The sequence below is a fragment of the Gavia stellata genome, chromosome 13 (assembly GCF_030936135.1).
Source record: "Gavia stellata isolate bGavSte3 chromosome 13, bGavSte3.hap2, whole genome shotgun sequence".
In the NCBI taxonomy this organism is placed as follows: Eukaryota; Metazoa; Chordata; class Aves; order Gaviiformes; family Gaviidae; genus Gavia; species Gavia stellata.
In genome coordinates this window covers 9,567,830-9,586,483 of record NC_082606.1, presented here as the reverse complement: position 1 = coordinate 9,586,483, position 18,654 = coordinate 9,567,830, and the positions used below count along the sequence as shown (strand labels likewise).

The following is an 18,654-nucleotide window of genomic DNA, read 5'->3' as shown; positions in this document are numbered from 1 at the left end:
TCAAATAAGCAGATAAGAAAGCTGTTTTTTTTATTCCTGTTTTTTTAATCTGTAAAATGGATACAATATTTGTAATTTCAGAGGAAATTCTATGAGGCTTAATTTATGAATTGCTCCTACCTCATATTCACTTAATAGTCCCTGTCAATTGACTTGACAACAGTCAATCTGAGCATACAGTTGCACTCCCTCTCAGGTGGAAGAGGACACTGGTTTAGATCTTCATTTTCCTTGTATTAATTCAGGGATTTGTATGTCAGGTAGTCGTAGTAACCACTGAGCTGTTGGTGATCTTTGGTAATGGATTGTCAGTCTCTCTTGTTGAAGCTGATTAACACTCTGCATACTGGCTGAGTACTCCCTGGTACAGGGAATCATTGATCTAATAAGCCAGTAGTTGCAATTGCCTGAATTGCAAGAGACAAGATTCAGATTCTGGTACGTAAGTAAACTGTTTAGATACCCTAGACTTAACCAGGTGATTTAGGTAGCAAATGAGGTAGAATGGAAAGACAGAGAATGAGACTGAATTTATGATTGAACTTAGTATATATTCCCACCTTAGCTGTATTGTTTATTCTAGACATATAAAATGTTATTCTCCTGATTCTGATGGGGGGGGTTGAATTCTTATTGTAAAATGTTTATTTTGTTATACATGTTCAGTGAATATTTAATTTCATTTTTTTTTTTCTGCAGAGATCGACTCTGTTCTGAAGTTTCATCTCTTACACACTCGTATGTCAAGGTATCAAAGTCAAAACTATCCTGGTTAATTTCCATGTATTACTTCTGGTTTTGGGGCTGTGCTACACTGGGGACTTACACAGGTGGGAAGCCAAAAGGAAATGATGTTCAAAGCAGTGCTACAGGGACAGTGTTACCAGGGTTTCTCAGTGCCACTGGTGGTTAAGTAGACTTACATCATGTTTAATTTTTGTATTCTAAGTTTCCTCATCTGGAAAGCATTGACAGAAGTGTTTAGTGTTTTGAACATCAAATTAAGAATTCCAAGTGCAAAATATGAGAATATAATTGATTTCTTCCTTTCTTCCCTTCCCTCCCCCACCAGTATAATACTAAAGGCAGTACTACTGTCTGCTAGATGTAATAATAAACAAGTAGTCAAAGTAACTGAATACAGGAAGGGAAATATAATGGACAAAGAAGATTGAGATTAGGAACAAACTCAATAGTCTCTAATTGCAATTACATTGAGTCTTTTAGGAGGTGAGCTAAAGCTTCCAAAATACTGTCTTCAGTAATTTATCAGAATACAGTAGAGAAAAGCCTAATTTTTGAAGACTGTTTATTTGAGTGAAAGTGTCAAAAATATTGTTAGATCTTCCTTCTACAGGGAATTTATAAGACTAAAATAATGCATAAAAATAGCATGGCTTTGAAGGTACAATAAGCATTTTTCCAAGAAATGCACTCTGTTGACAGTCCAATAGTTAATATCTTGATAATAGCTGAGAGCCTTGCTTATGCATGAATTTATTACAAGTATGTATGCAAAAACTTCCACAAGCAAATGACTGTTGGATGTATTATAATTTGGATATATAGACATGAAAGTTGCAAGATAAAGACAAGTGCAAATAAAACTGGAAAATTGTGCTTTTGAAAGTTTGAAAGCATACTTTGAAAAGTGTCTGAGTCTGGATATATGAAAAAGAAAAAAAAAATCACCAAAAACACCAGAAAAAAGTAATTCCTAACTAATTAAACAAAAAAATCACTACTTTCTGACAAAAATTTGTAGCTAGCAAACAAGAAGAAATGTGCTTCCGTGCCCACGGCTCAGAACAGACTGTACTCTGGAAATAAGGGAAAAAGAACAACTTCAAGGTATATTATGCACATCTCTCTGTTTGTAATAAAGTATTTTAGTTGCTGTTTTTGTCTATCAGGTTATTTTTATTCATGTATGCTTTTACATTTATATATATTTGTGTAAATAAATGTATCAAGCTTTTGGTCCTCCTCAGTCAGCTCCACCATGCAGCTATCTGTTTACTAGCATAGAGCACCAAAAAGTATTGGTGAACATATATGATTAATATTACAACAATGAAACTGTTACTTTCTGCTCAAGCACTTCTCAAGGCTGACAGTTAAACTCTGTTAACTCCTTCAGTGAAAGGATGCCTAATGAGCATACATGTGGGAAATACATCGTCTAAGGCAACATGAAAGAGCACACTTAGGTGGTACAGACTGATCTGTGATTAGACTTGTGATGGAAAACATGAGGCCCTCGAGGATCTCCCCTATTTTGGTGAATCTTGGCCTCACAGGACAAGAGAGAGTCAGTAATAGTACCACAGCTTTCAGGGGTTTCAAGCTAAAAAGCATCAGCTCTGTAGATAGCAAATTCAAGGTTGTAAAAGCAAGAAATGGACATCTGGACACAAGAAAAGAGTAGAGGAATGCATAAAATCCTGGGAGCAAATTATAACTGCCACAAGATACAGACAAATACCAAAATAGGATGAAAATTGTCTGCAAGGTGGCAGAACATGGCATTGATGCAGGCCAATGTCTTTCAGAACTTGGGAGTCACTTGAGGACCCTTTGGACCTCCCTTGGGCAGTTCAGGGGAGGCTGTCATGCTGGCACCACATCATGAGATTTAGAAGTGCAGATATAGGGCCTGCAGATTGAACCCAAAGTTGTGGGAGAAAGCTAGCAGCTAGAAGGAGTTTGAAGGCTACATTGGGATGAGGATATATTGAAATAAGAACTTAGGAGCTTCAGATCCTCTGGGAACTAATATCATCTTTTTATGAAAGAAAGCTGAGGAGATATCCTATGTAGCAGACGTATCACATACCTTGTGTTTTGGTTTTATGAAAACTTTGGTATGCGACTTCTAGGATCAATGAAGTTTCCCAGGCCAGGTATAATGATACAGAAATTGTGGTAGTAAGGTAGGAGTATAGCTAGAAAGGATAGAGTTCTAGAAAAGTTAACATGCGGGGGGAAAAATAGCAGAATTGAAGGCAGAGGGTAGTAGCTAAAGCCAACGGAACATTCCTCTGTTTCTTTACTTTACTCTGATTTAGTTATGAAGTTGTTGGATGAGAAGACCATGCCAAAATCTTCTCAGTAGAAAATTGTACTGTTTCTCTGCCTCCTACATTATGATCTGTAAAATCCTGTAATTGTTTATGTGGAATACGGTAAAGGTACCTTACAGAAAGAAAATGAGAAATTGCCATCAATGCATCTTTCATACAAATACGAGCAATGAAGTTGCATTAGGTAAATAACTCTGTCTACTCTTAAAAATAGCAAAACCGCTATATTTTTGAAATTTTTTTTTTAATTATAAATTTAAAATCTAGGGTTTGCTTTTTTTTAGTTCCAAAATAAGAAACCTGGAAGTACAAAGTGCTGATGATGTTGCAGTACTGGAGGATTGCATAGATTTTTCTTTAGCAAAAACAATAAGCAAAACTGAAGAAAAACTAGAGAGAGGAAGCTTACCGGATTGTCTGGATGATGATATTATTCCAAACGTTGGAAATGAGATTGGAGCAGGTAGGTTTCCTCCCATGGTTGAGTACTTTTATTCTTACTTTCTGACTGTTAGAAATGGGTTCTCCTGGGGAAAAAAAGAGTTTCTGTAGAAATTATAGGGAAAGTTCTAAAGCCCTTAAGTTAAAGGAAAAGGAAAAGAAGGTTTTTCTTCTTTATGTAGGCCTAGAGGAAGATCACATATGAATAATCATGGGAAAAAGTGGATTTTTGTCTTTCTTTCCACCTTGGGAGGAAGACATTTGGATGGTTACATATGTTGAATATGTGGATAACATTTGATTCATTTCACTGGGGAAATAGAAATACATGATGCTAAGCTTGTATTTCCAAAAAGATGAGCTTCAGTCCTTTGCACAGATTCTACCCTTAGAGGAAAAAGCCTTTCCTCAGATCAATGCTGTGGATCTCAGTAAGTGGCTTAAATGAAGTAATGTTTCGGCTGCAGTTCTTGAATGAGAATCCTCCACATCCTTTCCCACTCCAAATGGTGTGTTTATGTTTTCATAGGAATAGAGTAGGAAAGGGGATTGCAGCATTTGCCACTGAAGCTAAAGGCATGATACACATCTGTCTTCTCGGCTCTGTTGTGAGAAAAGTGGGTTTATGTAGTTTCTTACAATGCTAAAGCAAGCATGAAGTCAGAGATTCACTGCAGTAGTACAAAATGCCCAAAGTCTCTTCTTTCAGTCTAACAGCTTGATGTCAACAAGCATGCCAACACAGAATAGCTTGATTTCTAACCTCATGTAATTCTGTGCAAGTCTTCTGTTAGTAAGTGTCCCAAAACAGATCCTCAGATACCTTTTTTATAGTTCTTGTTCCTGAACTAAAAAGAAATTGCTTTGGACTCCATTGGAAGTTTACACTTTATAAATTCAAGGTAACTTGAGAAGAGTTATTACTGGTGTCTAGTAATCAGGTCTTGTGGACCAAGGGCACGTATTGAGTATGGAGAATTGTTTCCGTAACGTTAATGATGAAATGAAGTTAAAATACTCTAGATTGATTTTTGCTTTTTAAATTTGATATTGACTATTTAGAACACTTTGATTGCCTCCTTAATATGCTAAATAAGTTATTGCAGAGCATGCTAGTAGCGTCAAACTCACAGAACAGTTATAGTTTTCATAAGAAATTAGATGTAGATACTAAATAGGCCCTGTTACAGAGTGGGCTGATCCCTTAGCGGGAATCTCCTTAGGCTTATGGGCCTGTGCTAGACTTTTTAGGCCAACATGCTGATAAGGTTCCCTAACATTGTCCTTTCCCTGAGCTTCTTGCAGCGCTCTTCCTGAACTTAGGTTCTATATCTTTATTTCATGATCACAGGTTATCACAGTGCAGCCATTTTTCTGCCAACACAGTAGCTTGCACATTATTTTTCTCAGGGGCTGTTTTTGTGGGTTATAACTCAACTCTGCAGTAACAAGCAATGCAATGATAGAAGCACAGAGACATGTAGAATGCTGAAGATGAAGCTCTATTTTTGTCTAATATACCCTCACACATATGAGCAAAATACCTGAACGTGTTGTCACACTTCATGTTGATCTTCAGATTATCTCAGAAGTTCAAGACACTTATTCTTTCTTGTAGGTTATGAGAGTCTCTCAAGTATCCTTTTCTTGTTTACCATTCCCTAAACTGTTAGTTACTTTATAACCTAAGACCATCCTATTAACTGATACCACTCCCCCTTATCAGCCTCATCAGATGATTAAAATTGACCAATTAGGAAGCTAATTGTTTAATTATCTTTACCTCTTGTGAGAATTCAAACTAATTTTGGATCATAGCCATGTCCCAAGGCTGATCTGGTTCTAGCTGTGCTCTTAGATTTTCAACAAGGTTTACTACTAAGCGCTCTTAATAACGCAGAGCTGTCTAAGACAGAAGAGAAGTTGTCTGTGGACTAATAACTGAGTAAAAAAGGAAACAAAATATTAAAAAGAAACAACCAGTTTTTGCCAGTAGTGGTATAGTTTGAGAGTGATCTCTCATGGAGCTTGCATTGTTTAATATACAGAAAAATAATCTGGAAAAAAGGAACAATAGCTGGTAAAGAAATTTGTATATGAAACTGATTTTAGGACAGTTAAAGCTGACATTGAACTGCTGTAGAAGAATGTCATAGTACTGAGTGAGGTGATAGAATAGAGGTTTATATTCAGCATTAAAGAGTGCAAAGTAATGCTGATAGAAAAAACAATGCCAATTACACCTACTTCTGAGTTGGACTTTGTTTAGTTATTACTAATTAAGATGTCTCCAAAAGCATAAACTTACTGCTTGTTCACAGTGGAAAAGGCAAATTGATTGTTAGAAATCCTTCAGAAGATAACAGAAAACAAAATATTGTACTGTTATCATTATGCTATTATGTAATTGATGCTACCCCATCTTGAGTATGAGACATAGTTCTGCATACTCCATCTCAAAACCAGGATGTAGAACTAGGAAAGGTACAGAAAAGAGTATATAGTAGCAATTAGAAGCGTGGAACAACTTGAATTTTAATCTTCAATTTTAAAACAAAACAATTGAGGGCAATATGAAAGATTCTGTAATGAAAACAGTAATAGAAAAGGGAAAGCTGTATTTCTGTAATGCAAACGCTAGTAAATGACACATTAAATTGAATTTAAAGCAAGCTATACAAAATGTTTTTCTTTCACATAATGCATAATTGTATTAGCCAACTCATTGCCACAGAATATTGTGAATGCCAAACTACAATATGTTTTATGAAGAAAATCAAACAACTTAGTAGTATAGAAGTACATGAAAGAGCATTAAACTGGATGGCTTCAATATGGTCTCCATCTTAGGATAGCCACTAGTTACCAGAAGCTCACAAGGATGTAACAGGAAGAAAAAAAGTCGGTCTGTATCTTATTTTTCGTGGTGTTTTCCTAAATCCTACTTATTGTTGGCTTCTGCAGAGTTACAACTTCAGCTGCAGTTGACAGCTGATAAGGGAAGGTGGGTGAAATTAAAAGAATTCCTGTTCCAGCAAATGAACACATGTACCCATCCATCCCTTCACATTCAGCTCCAGATACTCCTCCTCCACTTTATTCTTTTCCCCTTGTACCTACTGTGAATAATGGTTATTCCTACGTTACTCAGCTTGATCCTCATACTGTTTCCATGCTTTGTGCCTGTGGAAGTTCAGGGGGAGTTCCTTGTGAATGATCTGGGGAAACGGTGGGGAATAGGCGGTAAAAGAACATACTGTTCACACACAACTTGTTTTGTCATGACAGTAGTACATTTCTTAGCTGTCCAAGAGCAAGAAAGTACTTCATTGGGAAAAAGTCTGATTAAATTGATTTAATTTTAAATTATTAATTGAATAATGTTAGCAGTGTACTTTAAAAAAGCATAGACTACTGTGTGGGAGTGGTATTTACCTATTAGGAGGGTTTTGCAGTCTACATTTAATTCTTTGTTGTGAGCAGTTTAAAACTACTTTGGGTGTAACTACACAAATTGCATCTACAGATTGATTGCAATGTAGACATACCCTACAATATAGTTTTCTTGACTTCAGTCTCAGGGAATGCTGTCATGTATAGCATAGTGTGATGAAAGTTTCCAGTAAGTTTCAATTTTGAGAATTATGAGCCTTACATTTTAAAGATGTCGAGTTCAGTCATTAAAATGAAAAATCTATACAAAGTTTTGCCTAAGAATGAGAAACTTGAAACATTTATTTAGAAATCTGAGTATTTATTTGCCTATTTCTCTTTAATAATTATAGACAATGATGTAGTGTGTTTTTAAAAACAAGAAGATGAAAGTGAGTTCTTACATCAGTATTGCTTCTTTTCTGCGTTGAATAATGAGTACTTGTGGATATTAAATGTAGCTTTTTATGTTTACAGAAGCTCAAATCAGATTTCTTAAGGCAAAGTTACGTGTTATGCAGGAAGAACTGGATAGTGTAGTATGTGAATGCAGGAAAAAGGTAAGAGCTGGGTTTTCTTATTTGTAGAAATGGAGTAGGTTCCCCTTTAACAAATAATCACAACAGAATTCCCTTAACCTTTCCTTTTCAAGTATTAAGACCTAAGTGTAAAGCTACAGTAGAGTGTAGCTGTGATCAGAAGAAAGTTGTTGCATTAGATTTTAAAGACATTTTCACTTTCAAATCTAACATAGTTTTGTCAGTAGCTATTGAACTTCATTTCCTGCCAAAAATACTACAGAATTCAGTTAATGTAGCAGATGACAGAAGACAACCTTGGACCTATTCTTGTCCTGCTCCCACAGCACTCTGTATGTAAATGTATCATTTTGGGTACTAATTTCTCTAGTGTGAAAATAACTTTATTACATTCAGAAGGTCACAAAAATTTCATATTGGCAAAGCCTTGAGATAGATTCTGGGTTTTGTTCCAATCCACAGTCCAATTATAAGGAAGCAGTAAATCTGTTTTAAACATAAAGAAGTGGGAGTTTCTGAGGTGCATGTGCTCACATGAAACTTAGGGTGAAGCACATATATTTCCTAGGTGAGAAGCATGTATTCCTAGGGACCGAGAGGACAGGAGAGACCTGTTTTCATAGAAACTCCATTTCTGTATGTGCCTTGATTTCTTTTTCTTAAAGAAATGGAGGGCCTAATGTATCTCTGAAGTAACCTACATTAATATTCACTTATATTTAAAAGGTTATAAAAGAAAAATACCTTGAAATTATAATGCTTAATGTGGGATGTAATTGCCAGTAGGTCATGAAGCTAATGCAGGATTCACTTGATATTAGGAGAATCGTGAATTTGAATACTTGATGTATCCTGGATCATTAGCTTGCTTTTAAGTCAAAACCAGATAATCTCCAAAAATATAATGGATTGATTTATCAGTAATTGTATTCTCTTCTTTTTCCCAGAATTTTTCCTAATGTGTGCATTTAGCTATTCTCAGAAAAATGTCACAAAATATCTATGTGCCACTGTTATTCATATTATTCTAGAACATTTTGATAGTTAGTCCTCAAAACCGTTGAACTATGAGAAATTAAATGTTTTACATACTGCTACAAGACAGTTCCAAGTAAAAGACTGCAGAAAATTAAGTGAGAAAAATGTTACTGTTTTTTGAAGTATTGTCCTGGTAAATTAGTGTTTTGTTTTCTTAGTTTGTCTTACTTGTTTCCTTTCTTAAAATTATTGTGAAATCCATCATGAAGGGTTTAAGCATTTAAAAATAACATAATTTTTAAAAATCGTTATCTCCATATCGACAATATGTATATTTTTACTGCCTTTTATTTACAAAACATTACTATTGCATTATTCTACTGCTTTCTTGCAATAATTTAGTTGGGTTTTTTACTAATTACTGTCAAACAGGATGACGAAAATCAGAATTTAAAATCTCGTCTTAAAGATACTGAAGAAGAAAACACCAGACTGCAACGAACAATCAGTATGCAACGTTCTCAGACTGAAAAGTATAAAATGTTGTCACAAGAAGCAAACAAAAAAAGCGACGGGTTACAACAAGAGGTCATTGCGCTAGAAAAGGTATTAGTCTCATTTATCATCTCATTAGCAGATATTAGCCTCATTTATCTCACGAAGGCGGAAGAACGCATCAAATCACCATCAGTACCATGGTTTGATAGATTCATATCTAACGATCCCATTAGCGTTTCAATCTCTGATAATAGTTTTTGAAATTGTATTTTTGAATTGTCTAATCACTTTTTTAAAGGAAGAAATAATATGTTTTGCGAATTGTTTTTCTTCTGCTTCTACAATAATATATTTCTGTATTTTAAAATTAAATTATTGTGTAAAAGACCTGCAAGAGACAAAACAACTTTTTCAGAAACTGCTGTCAAATTCACAAAGGAATCTTGAAAAATACAGAGAAATTTTATTTTTCTGGTTTTAATTATAATTGTTAAAAAATACTTCTCGTAATAAGAGTTATATTGTAAACTGGTGAACATTTTTAAAAAAAACACCTGCAGCTTGTATTAGTATCTTCTGCAGGTAGAGGAAAGGATGTGACCTTGTTCTTGAAAATGCAATTTGGATGAATCAAAATTAATCTGGCTCCTGCTGTAGGCCACATATGCAAAATTGTATATGTGCCTAGTTGTAGCAGATGGCCTGCATACACAGCTTTGTTTATTTGGAACTTAGTCTAAGAGCAGCATGTGTTTTTCTTTAATTACTCAGAGCTAGAGAGGTTGACTTCAAAGTCATGTAGTACATATAGTATTGTGTAGTACATGTAATATAACCAGGAGAATGTTTCACTTAAAAATTTGGGGAAAACAGAACACAATTCAGCCTAACAGTCTCATTATACTTCCATTAAATCATACTATGCATTTATATAGGCAACGTTATGTAGTTCTGGCATTTTAAAATGTTCTAAGTTTGTGTGCTCTTTTTATGCAGATACTTGGAGGTTTCAAGTTGTCTTAAATAAATACACTAATTGTTGATTCTGTCAGGAAGGATATTCAATAGTAGTACTCATCCTACTTACTGGCTTGCAGTAAATAGGGCTGAGAGACTTACAAAGTCATTTAGGCCATTCCTTTAAACCGAGACAGGATAGATTATATCCAAGCCATCCTGGACATAAGTTTGTTTAACCTGTACTTAAAGCCTTCTGTGATGGCAATTTCCATAATTTCCTTAGACAGTCTATTCTGGTTCTTGTACACAGTCACAGTTAGAAAGTTTATCTCAGTGTTTAGGAGCTGTCTGTTGTGATGAAAAGTTTATTCACTTCTGCTGTACAGCTACCATATCCAAAATATGGTTGCTTTTCTCACTCGTCTTTGCTCTGGATCGACCATCCTCAGTTGCTTCAGTTATTCCTAATAGGTTGTGTTTTCTAGAATTTCTCACGGTTACTGATCAGACATGAGCATGACAAATAGTGGTAGTTCTTTAAAATACTGAGAAGGCAAAAAGGCAGGTATGTGTAATGAATGGTTCTCTGCTAATTCAGAAGTTATTTTACATATTTTTTCCTGGTATTAAAAATTATCTAACTGCCAAAAACATGCATTTAAAAATAATTTTGCAGTAACTGCTTAAATCTCCTATGGACTTAGCAATCTGAAAACTGCTTTATTCTTTAGGTATGAAGTATTATTCAACACTACATAATTAATGTAGTTGTAGCTTCATTCTAGACATATGTTTAAAAACAATTTCTTGTGAACATGGACCTGAATTTGTACTGCTGTGCCACTAAACTCTAAAGACTCATACTTTCAGTCTGGAGAAAGTTTTCTGTATAGTTGAGATAGCACAAATGTAACCTCTGATTTTTGGCCTGTTGTTGCTTTTGTTGTGATTTCTTTTGCCACATAAATAATAGAAGACTTAAGTTGTGTGGTATGCTTTCCCAAGCTTCCTGTGCTTTTCAACAATTTACACAATTTCATTAATCCCCCAGCTACTTTTTTTGTGTGTGCCTAGGTCAAAGATTCTCACCTAGTTTTCACAATTTACCTGAAACATGGTAATTAGTTTGTTATTTTTACATTTCATTCTTTTGGTGTTTGGTCTCTGTGAACATTTCTGCTGGAACACCCACCCCAGGCAGCAGCTGAATTCTGATGTTCCTCAAAACTTCTATCCCCTTCTTTCCAGCATTCCACTTTTTTTTTCCATCTAGTTGATCTAGTAAATGATATCACCTCTCCTGCCTTTTTTCACCACCTGCCTACAAGAACATTCCTTCCTCTGTGTTCTGTCTTGCTTGTTAATTCAATCTAGCTATAACGTTGGATAAAGGTCAGGGAAACACCAAAGTTGTGCTCTTACTGCTTTTAAGGCTTTGTGCAGGGATTTTATAATTTGCTATGAAGAAGGGCTTGATGTTAAGCAAACATTATCTCTCTATTTTTTGGGGGGGTGGACAGGTGTTGCTGAGCTTTCTAAAGATAGAAGTGCTGTGTATGCTTGCTACTGGGAAGAAGGAAAGCCTGCTGGGAGGGTTACTCATAGACGAGCTCTCTGGTATCACACCCCATACTGATACTCAGGTGCCTCAGCCACTCCAGAACAGTGGAGAAAAAAACAGAGACTGAAATGGGATGCAGTTTTAGAACATAGTAGTTTTCCCCCCTCTTAGAGAAACACTACATGAGAAAATTAATCCAGCTTTTACATAAAGTATTGAAGAATTGGCAGAATCCTTGCTTACTTACAAAATAAAATACTTACTTCAAGCATTTTTAAGATTAAAAACTTGGAGTCAAATATATTTAACAATATACCCTCACTGGATGACTTGCAAAACAATCCTTCATATGGCATTATGTATGACAGTAAGTGTCAAAGAGCCCTAAAAGAATTACAAGAAATCTTTCGTTAAATGATATGATTAGCTGATACATAATTTGCATTGCGTGCAGACTATTTTTCTGGTCATTAAATGCTTGAAAGGCTGTATTCCAAAGCTTTTCATATTAACGCAGAATAAAACACATAGCGTGAAAGATTTAGTTGACCCTATTCACAGCTCTGTCATCTTGATACAAGACAAAGAGGTTTGCATGCAGTGCAGCATGTTTTCTTTGGAAACACAGGGTCAGTTTCCAGCAAACGAATTTGCGTTCCCTGATGATGCACGTGTACGTGTTCCAGGGAGGGGCTCTGCTACCCTACTAGCCAGGCTTTTACCTATCTTTTTTCAATCAATCAGGTGGACAGGTTAGTGACAAAATAAAAATGTTGACGCAACATCTGTTTTTGTTTTGCCTCTTGGAGGAGGCACATTCACCAATAGAATTTTGGAGGATCAGTGACATGCATCTTACTCTCTTGTTTTCTTCATCCATTTCGGAGAAGATTCGAAGTTTCCCAGAAATACCTGTTTCAGTCGTAACTTTACTGTAACATTTTTGCTGCGTACACTTGTCAATTAGTATGTATTTCTTGGATAAATGATGTGGAAATTAGAAGTAACCACCACAAGAGCTGGTGTGGGATTGAGAAAATGGAACAATTACTCAGAAATAAGGCAGTCTGAGGGTAAAAGGTTACCAACAAGCCCCCTTCTCTACCCTGATTTGGTTAAAAGAATCTTTCTGTGCCCATTACTAAAAATTTGATAGTCTTTTAAAAAAAAAGACTATTTCTTTTTCACAAATGACAAGATGTGCTCTTTCTGCCAGAATTGATAATTTCTTCTACTTGGTCTTTATATTTTCTGATCTTTAATCTCATTATTCCATTGCTCAACTTGGTCTCTTTTTCTCGTTTCCCCACTTAGAGCACTATGAAATATGATCATCAGAGATAAGAGGGAACTGTTTTGGTTGTTGCCATAAACACTTGAACTATTTTCCGCTGGATGAAATAGTTACTACCCTCAGCCATCTTCAGTAGGCTGTTTTAACTTTTTGTTGGTAATTGCATGTAGTAATCTCTGGGGAAAAGAGGTAAAAGGAACAGGTGGGAAGCAGCAGCTAGGAATGCTAGCCACCGTTCCAAAATCTGCCACAGAGTGGACATACCAACATGTTTTTCTCTTTTTCTGACTGAGCATACAAGGTTTTTCAGTCAATCCTGTGGTTGGACATAATCAGCTCCACAATTATTCTAAGAGAAGTTTAAAACAAAGATGAGAAAGATCCCTTTTCAAGATTTCAAAGGAGAAGGGGATGTTTTAATGGTGGAATTAGTTGTCTTTGAGACAGATTCTATCTGCAGGCCAGAGAAGTCCACAGACTCTTCAGTTTTCAAGGGTGAGCCTTGCTGTAAATGTGCTGTCTATATGGGATTCATTAAAATAACATTATTCATAATGTTCGTTTTTATCCTTTGCTTCTTAAATAGGAATTGGAGAATCTAAAGCGTGTACAAAAGCAGGCCGCAACCACTCAGAGTGCAACAGAGGTTCGCTTAAACAGGGCCCTGGAAGAAGCAGAAAGGTACAAAGTGGAGCTGAATAAACTGAAGCAAAGCAACAAGGTACAGTGGCTTGGGAAAACAAGTTCCAACCTGTAATCACTCAGTAATGCTAGAATGAGACAAAAGGCTTGATCAGCTTTGGAAGTATTGTGTCTTTTACAGCCAGTCCCCAAATTAACTTAGAGCAAGTCACCAAAGGGCTTGAGAAGTTCTCTCGGATGACACTGCAAGCTATGCAGGAGGAAGAAATGTACAGAATAAAGTTATAGCCTTTCTGATTTTCCCCACTTGTGTGAAAATTAGATGTGTTCAGAAAAAGGGAGAAGTATACATATACAGTCAAACCATGGCTGTTATCTTTGAGTTTTTCTTTTTTGAAGTTTTGATGTGGGAGTATTTTGATTAATCCCATTTCTTTTCAGAAATGTCATGTGTGGCTACTGTTTGTTATTTTGTTATGTAATGCCAAGTTTCATAGCTTAAAGCACCACTTTCATAAATAATACATTTCTCCTTTTTTTCCCATGGTAGGATGTAGCTAACCAAGAACTCAGAACAATTGAAGAATTAAAAACAGAGAACAAGAAACTGCAGAAACAAAAAGGAGAGCTAATGACAGGATTTAAAAAGCAGTTAAAGTTAATTGATATTTTAAAGAGACAAAAGGTAAGGACCGAGTCCTGTTAGATTTCAGTTAACAACCTCTAGCTAAGAGTGTCTGTTGTCAGGTAAGGTAATCATGTAAACTAGAGCCCCAAGACTGGGAAGTTTCAATGCAGGGGAGCAGAAGCCTCACTTCTGTTAGTGCATATTGTTAACATTTGGCTTTATAGCAAAGGCTGATCTTCGTTTGAATTGACTCCATTCCTAAGTTGGAACATACCCTGTCACGGTGAAGGATTACTACTGTCAGGCTTTAGGACCGAGAGTATCTATTTGTTCAAGAGCAAATACTGCCCAGGTAATAACAGCAACTCCCGTTGGTGCTGTGTCAGTAGAATCCATTTTAGCATGTGAGATTTTTTTTTAGTTTTTTCCCCCCAACCTTATTACTTGCCGTATCAGCAGCTGTAACGAGCGTGCCCTCTCAGGACTGAGCCGTTACATTTCAAACCTACGTTCTTTCTGGGTTCTCAAAGCGTGTCCTTTTCTGTTAACATTGTTTCTTGTTATTTATATTCTGAGTTGTTCTATACATGTACAGTTCTGCCCAGGTGCAGATCTCCTTCTGCGTCAGACAAAATAAGAAAAAAAAAAAAAAGAGAGAATACTTATCCTAGCTGTGAATTTACTAGATTGAAGGAGGGGAGTTGATCTCCATCCTTTTGTAATTCCTGGAATATCCTGCATACTTTGAATCACACACCATGTAGTAACATCTGCATAGCTGCATGGGTGTTCCCATCCACACTGCGCTTGCAGCTAGCCTTATTTTGAAAATTGTTTGATTCTACATTCATTTCATCTCTCCTTCCATTCCTCTCCCTCAGGACATAAAAGGGAGGGCAGAAGCCAGTGCCTTTTAGTTTCTTTAGCAGCTGAAGCTGAAATTGCTTAGAGGATAGGTAGTAGCATACTTGCTGACAATTCATGCTGAACAATTAGTGATGCAGCTTTCATAGAAAGGTGCTGTAGCGGAAAGTGGATTAATACTTCAGATAGAATATAGCTAAAAATGTACTTAACGATCATATTTGATAAAGCTGTACTGATGCCCCAAAAAGGAAGTGTGTTTTACTTGGAAAGAGAAACCTCGGCCACTGCAGTGGGTAAATACCTTATATTTCTCAAAATATTTTTTCAGCATAGACCTGTCAAATGAGCTCTGATGGTACAAACTGAAAGAACCTGTGAGTTTACGTGAAAGAAAATTATGAGATAAATGTATACTAAGAGTTGTTGCCTAAATCAAACAATTTTCCATTTACTGATGCATTTAGGCCTTACAGTTCCGTCACACCTTTCGTGGGATTGCGTGCTATCATTTGTATCAGTTTTCCTTCTGAGGCTGCACGAGACATGTGCAGAGCTATGGGCTTCACAATTGCCTAGGCAGGATCTTAACATCATAGAGTGGTTCACCTCTAATTGCGTACTCTGCTGAATCTAAACATGTGATTCATTTCGGGACGGAGTTAATGCACTTCTTTTTGCGCTCTCAAACCACAGCTGTAAGAGAGCGATGTATGGTGACTTGTTGAGCAGAAGCACCTTAGAAGGCCCAGCCTTTGAGATAAGAAAAGAGGACATTTGATTTAGCCTTTGAGTGCTGCAGTGGTCACCAGACATTTTGTAAACACTCTTGAAGCTATTGAGCCCCCATTGAGGAAGAATAGTTCTGTATGGAGTGGCAACTTCATGTAACAAAATACACATACTTACCCTAAGAACTGGGAATTGCAATATGGAAATACACCCTTGAATCTGGAATACCTCTCCAACACAGGACAAAGGAGGATAGGTAACTGGAATAAGTGGAACTGGGGCTGCTTGTGCATTTCCAGTGGAAGATAATTTTTCCGGCAGTAATAGGACACAGAGGAGATCTTAGGGACTCATCTAACAGAAATAGTGCTAGCTTAGCCTTTGGCTGGCCCTTCTAGCTCTTCCAAGTCTATTTTGAGAATGAAAAAAAATACAGCATTCACTCAAAATGTACTTTATACATGCAGTAGCTCATTGTCTTCTGGAATATGAATTCACTGAAATGGGTGTCAAAGAGCAGTATTTCTGTTTGACTGTGAATTAAAAACATAGTCTCAGATAAACGTCACAAGAATTCACTAAATATATTTTAGAAAAATGATGAATACCGTATCAGAACTGCAGATAGTAGAGAAAGCCACTTACCTTTTCTTACAAAAAAGGTTATTTACTCGCAGAAGAAGGATGCTGTTAGTTCTTGCAGACCAAACTATGATTGGAAGAACATGAAGAAGAACGGTGCTAACTCTGCCTTTTATAACTTCAGGCAGAGGCACAGGGGAAGGGCAGCTAAGGCTCACATGTACTCAGTATACAGAATCACCTGAAGAGCTTCAGGTCTGCTTGACACAAGATTTTTGTTGAATGAATGAGGAAAACCTAATTTGGGCCATATGTGTAGTATTTCTGTGGCAGATTCAGATTCATGTCGCAGGTACAACTAGCCTGAAAGTGAGGCTATGCTACACTGGAAGAATGGTAAGAGGAAAAAAAAAAATCCCCAAAAGGTACTAAGTATCAGTAGTAAGATGAGTTGCAGCTGGCAGCAAGTAGTTGCTGGTGTTCCAGTTGGTCTCATCAGACCCTTCTCTGCTTGCCTTGAGAGAGAGAATTTAACAGAAAATCTTAGTTTTAAAAGGGATTAAGGGAAGTTACTCTGAGATTTGCAGAGCGGGAAGGTGTTACACTGCCTGTGGGAACTGCAATATGCTTTGCTATTGTTTTGAATTGACAGTATGTCTGTATATCAGAATACATCACAACAGATGCCTTGTAGACATGAATTGTTTCCTGTTCTTCAAAACATAACCATTTTCTTGAAATTTGCAGTAAAAACTACATAGCTGGGACACTTTCCTTTCCACTTTGAATGATGATAGGTGAAGAGATTATACTCTGGAGTGGGGATGAGGACATGTGGCACAGCTGTGACCTTTGCTGTGATGTGACCCAGGGAGCTTTCAGGGCTTTCCGGCTGCTGCGCCTGTTTGATTGGTAGTTCTGTGCCAATACCCCGACCATTCAGTACTTGTTTTCTCATCAAACCTTGATGACCCTGATGACATTTTCCCAAGCAATTGCATTATTTGAACAGAAAATACCCTTGTTATACATTAAAAAGTTCTGTTTGTTCCTTTCAATGTTCCATTTAAAGTAATGTGCTATATCCTGTGTAGTGGAAATACAAATTCAGACTACTGTATGATTTTTAAACATATACATATGTCCGGGGCGGGGGGGATATATGTGCCACAGTGGACCACAGATGTATGGCGTGATACACGGCAACACAGCTACCAATGGTCAGCTCCAGGTATTTCTCGTTAAGGTGTAGTACAGTTACTCTTTGTTTTATGCTGATTGTTAATTTTTTAATGATGCTATATCATTTTGTTAAATCCTAATTTAACATTAGACCAGCCATATTAGAGGCGCTAGCATGCTGAATCTTAATGATGTACTGGATTTGTAATAGTTTTAAAGTTAAGCTGTATCTTGATCAGCTTGAACGTGTTCTTTAGAGGTCACAAGAATTGCCAGAATCTCAGTAGTATCCATGCCTCGTTAAAACTGAGATATTTTTAAAGCAATATAAGGGACTAAGAAAAGCTATTGGTCCTGTTTTACTAGAGCTGAAGTTGCAATGTTTAGCATAAGATTTATCACATTATCTCTACACTATAAATTTTTGCAGAAAAATATGAATAGCAGCTTCGGCTTAAACAGGTGAACATCCGTCAAAACCACAGTACGAAGAAACAGAATGACAGATTCCAAGCCCCTTTCAGCTATCCCAGTTATACAGAGTTTTGTATTGGTCATTCATACTGTTTCACCTTCTGCTAATAATTTTTTTTTTTTTTTTTTTTAAGATGCACATTGAAGCTGCTAAGATGCTTTCTTTTACGGAAGAGGAATTCATGAAAGCTCTTGAGTGGGGAAATTACTGATTCCATTAAAAAAACAACTTCTGATTGAAATACAAGTCAGATGGTACATTATTTTGGCATTGTATATGAATGCTTGTTAATAGTTAATAACCGTAGATCCCAGTGAATTGATTTTGTTGATTTTGCTTATGTTTAAATTGTTTAACTTTTATCAGCCTGATAGCTTGTGTTGTGGTATCACGTAAAATACAAATTTCTACTGAAGTTTCAGGCCAAACTGTCCATTCTGTAATGAGTGGGGAAGCACAGACTGTGCAAGGAATATTCCAACAAGTTAACTTTATCAGTTTGCTCTGTTTTAGCCTGTAAAACTGTACCTTACCTAAGGTAATACTCAGTCCAAAGAAGTCAGGGTTTAGCCTCAGAAAATTCCTTGTTGCAACAGAAATAAATTAACCAGTGATGCAGTTGAGAGGAAAACGTCATGTCCTTTTCAAAACACGTGGTTGTCTGTTCTCTGTGACAGATCTCCCCTCAAAGCCAGCTGGTCTCGCATCTCATTTAAGCACCAACAGCTCTTTTATAGAAATGACTGTAACTTGTTTTAGTTGT

At 36.5% G+C, this 18,654-nt stretch overlaps 1 protein-coding gene across 1 annotated transcript; it reads left to right on the top strand.

Moving 5' to 3' along the window:
• Window positions 1-719: 719 nt before the first annotated feature.
• On the top strand, window positions 720-18,252 carry TEX9 (testis expressed 9). Its single transcript, XM_059823997.1, has 7 exons — window positions 720-748; window positions 3,368-3,546; window positions 7,434-7,516; window positions 8,906-9,079; window positions 13,373-13,507; window positions 13,979-14,113; window positions 18,025-18,252. The coding sequence occupies exons 1-7, from the start codon at window positions 741-743 to the stop codon at window positions 18,100-18,102; spliced, it is 792 nt and encodes a 263-aa protein (XP_059679980.1). The 5' UTR covers window positions 720-740; the 3' UTR covers window positions 18,103-18,252.
• The last annotated feature ends 402 nt before the right edge of the window (window positions 18,253-18,654 follow it).

Excerpts from the sequence above, each read along its gene's own strand:
- TEX9 (XM_059823997.1), top strand. Across the intron at positions 7,517-8,905 it reads TATGTGAATGCAGGAAAAAG|GATGACGAAAATCAGAATTT; the intron begins GTAAGAGCTGGG and ends ACTGTCAAACAG. Across the intron at positions 14,114-18,024 it reads ATATTTTAAAGAGACAAAAG|ATGCACATTGAAGCTGCTAA; the intron begins GTAAGGACCGAG and ends TTTTTTTTTAAG.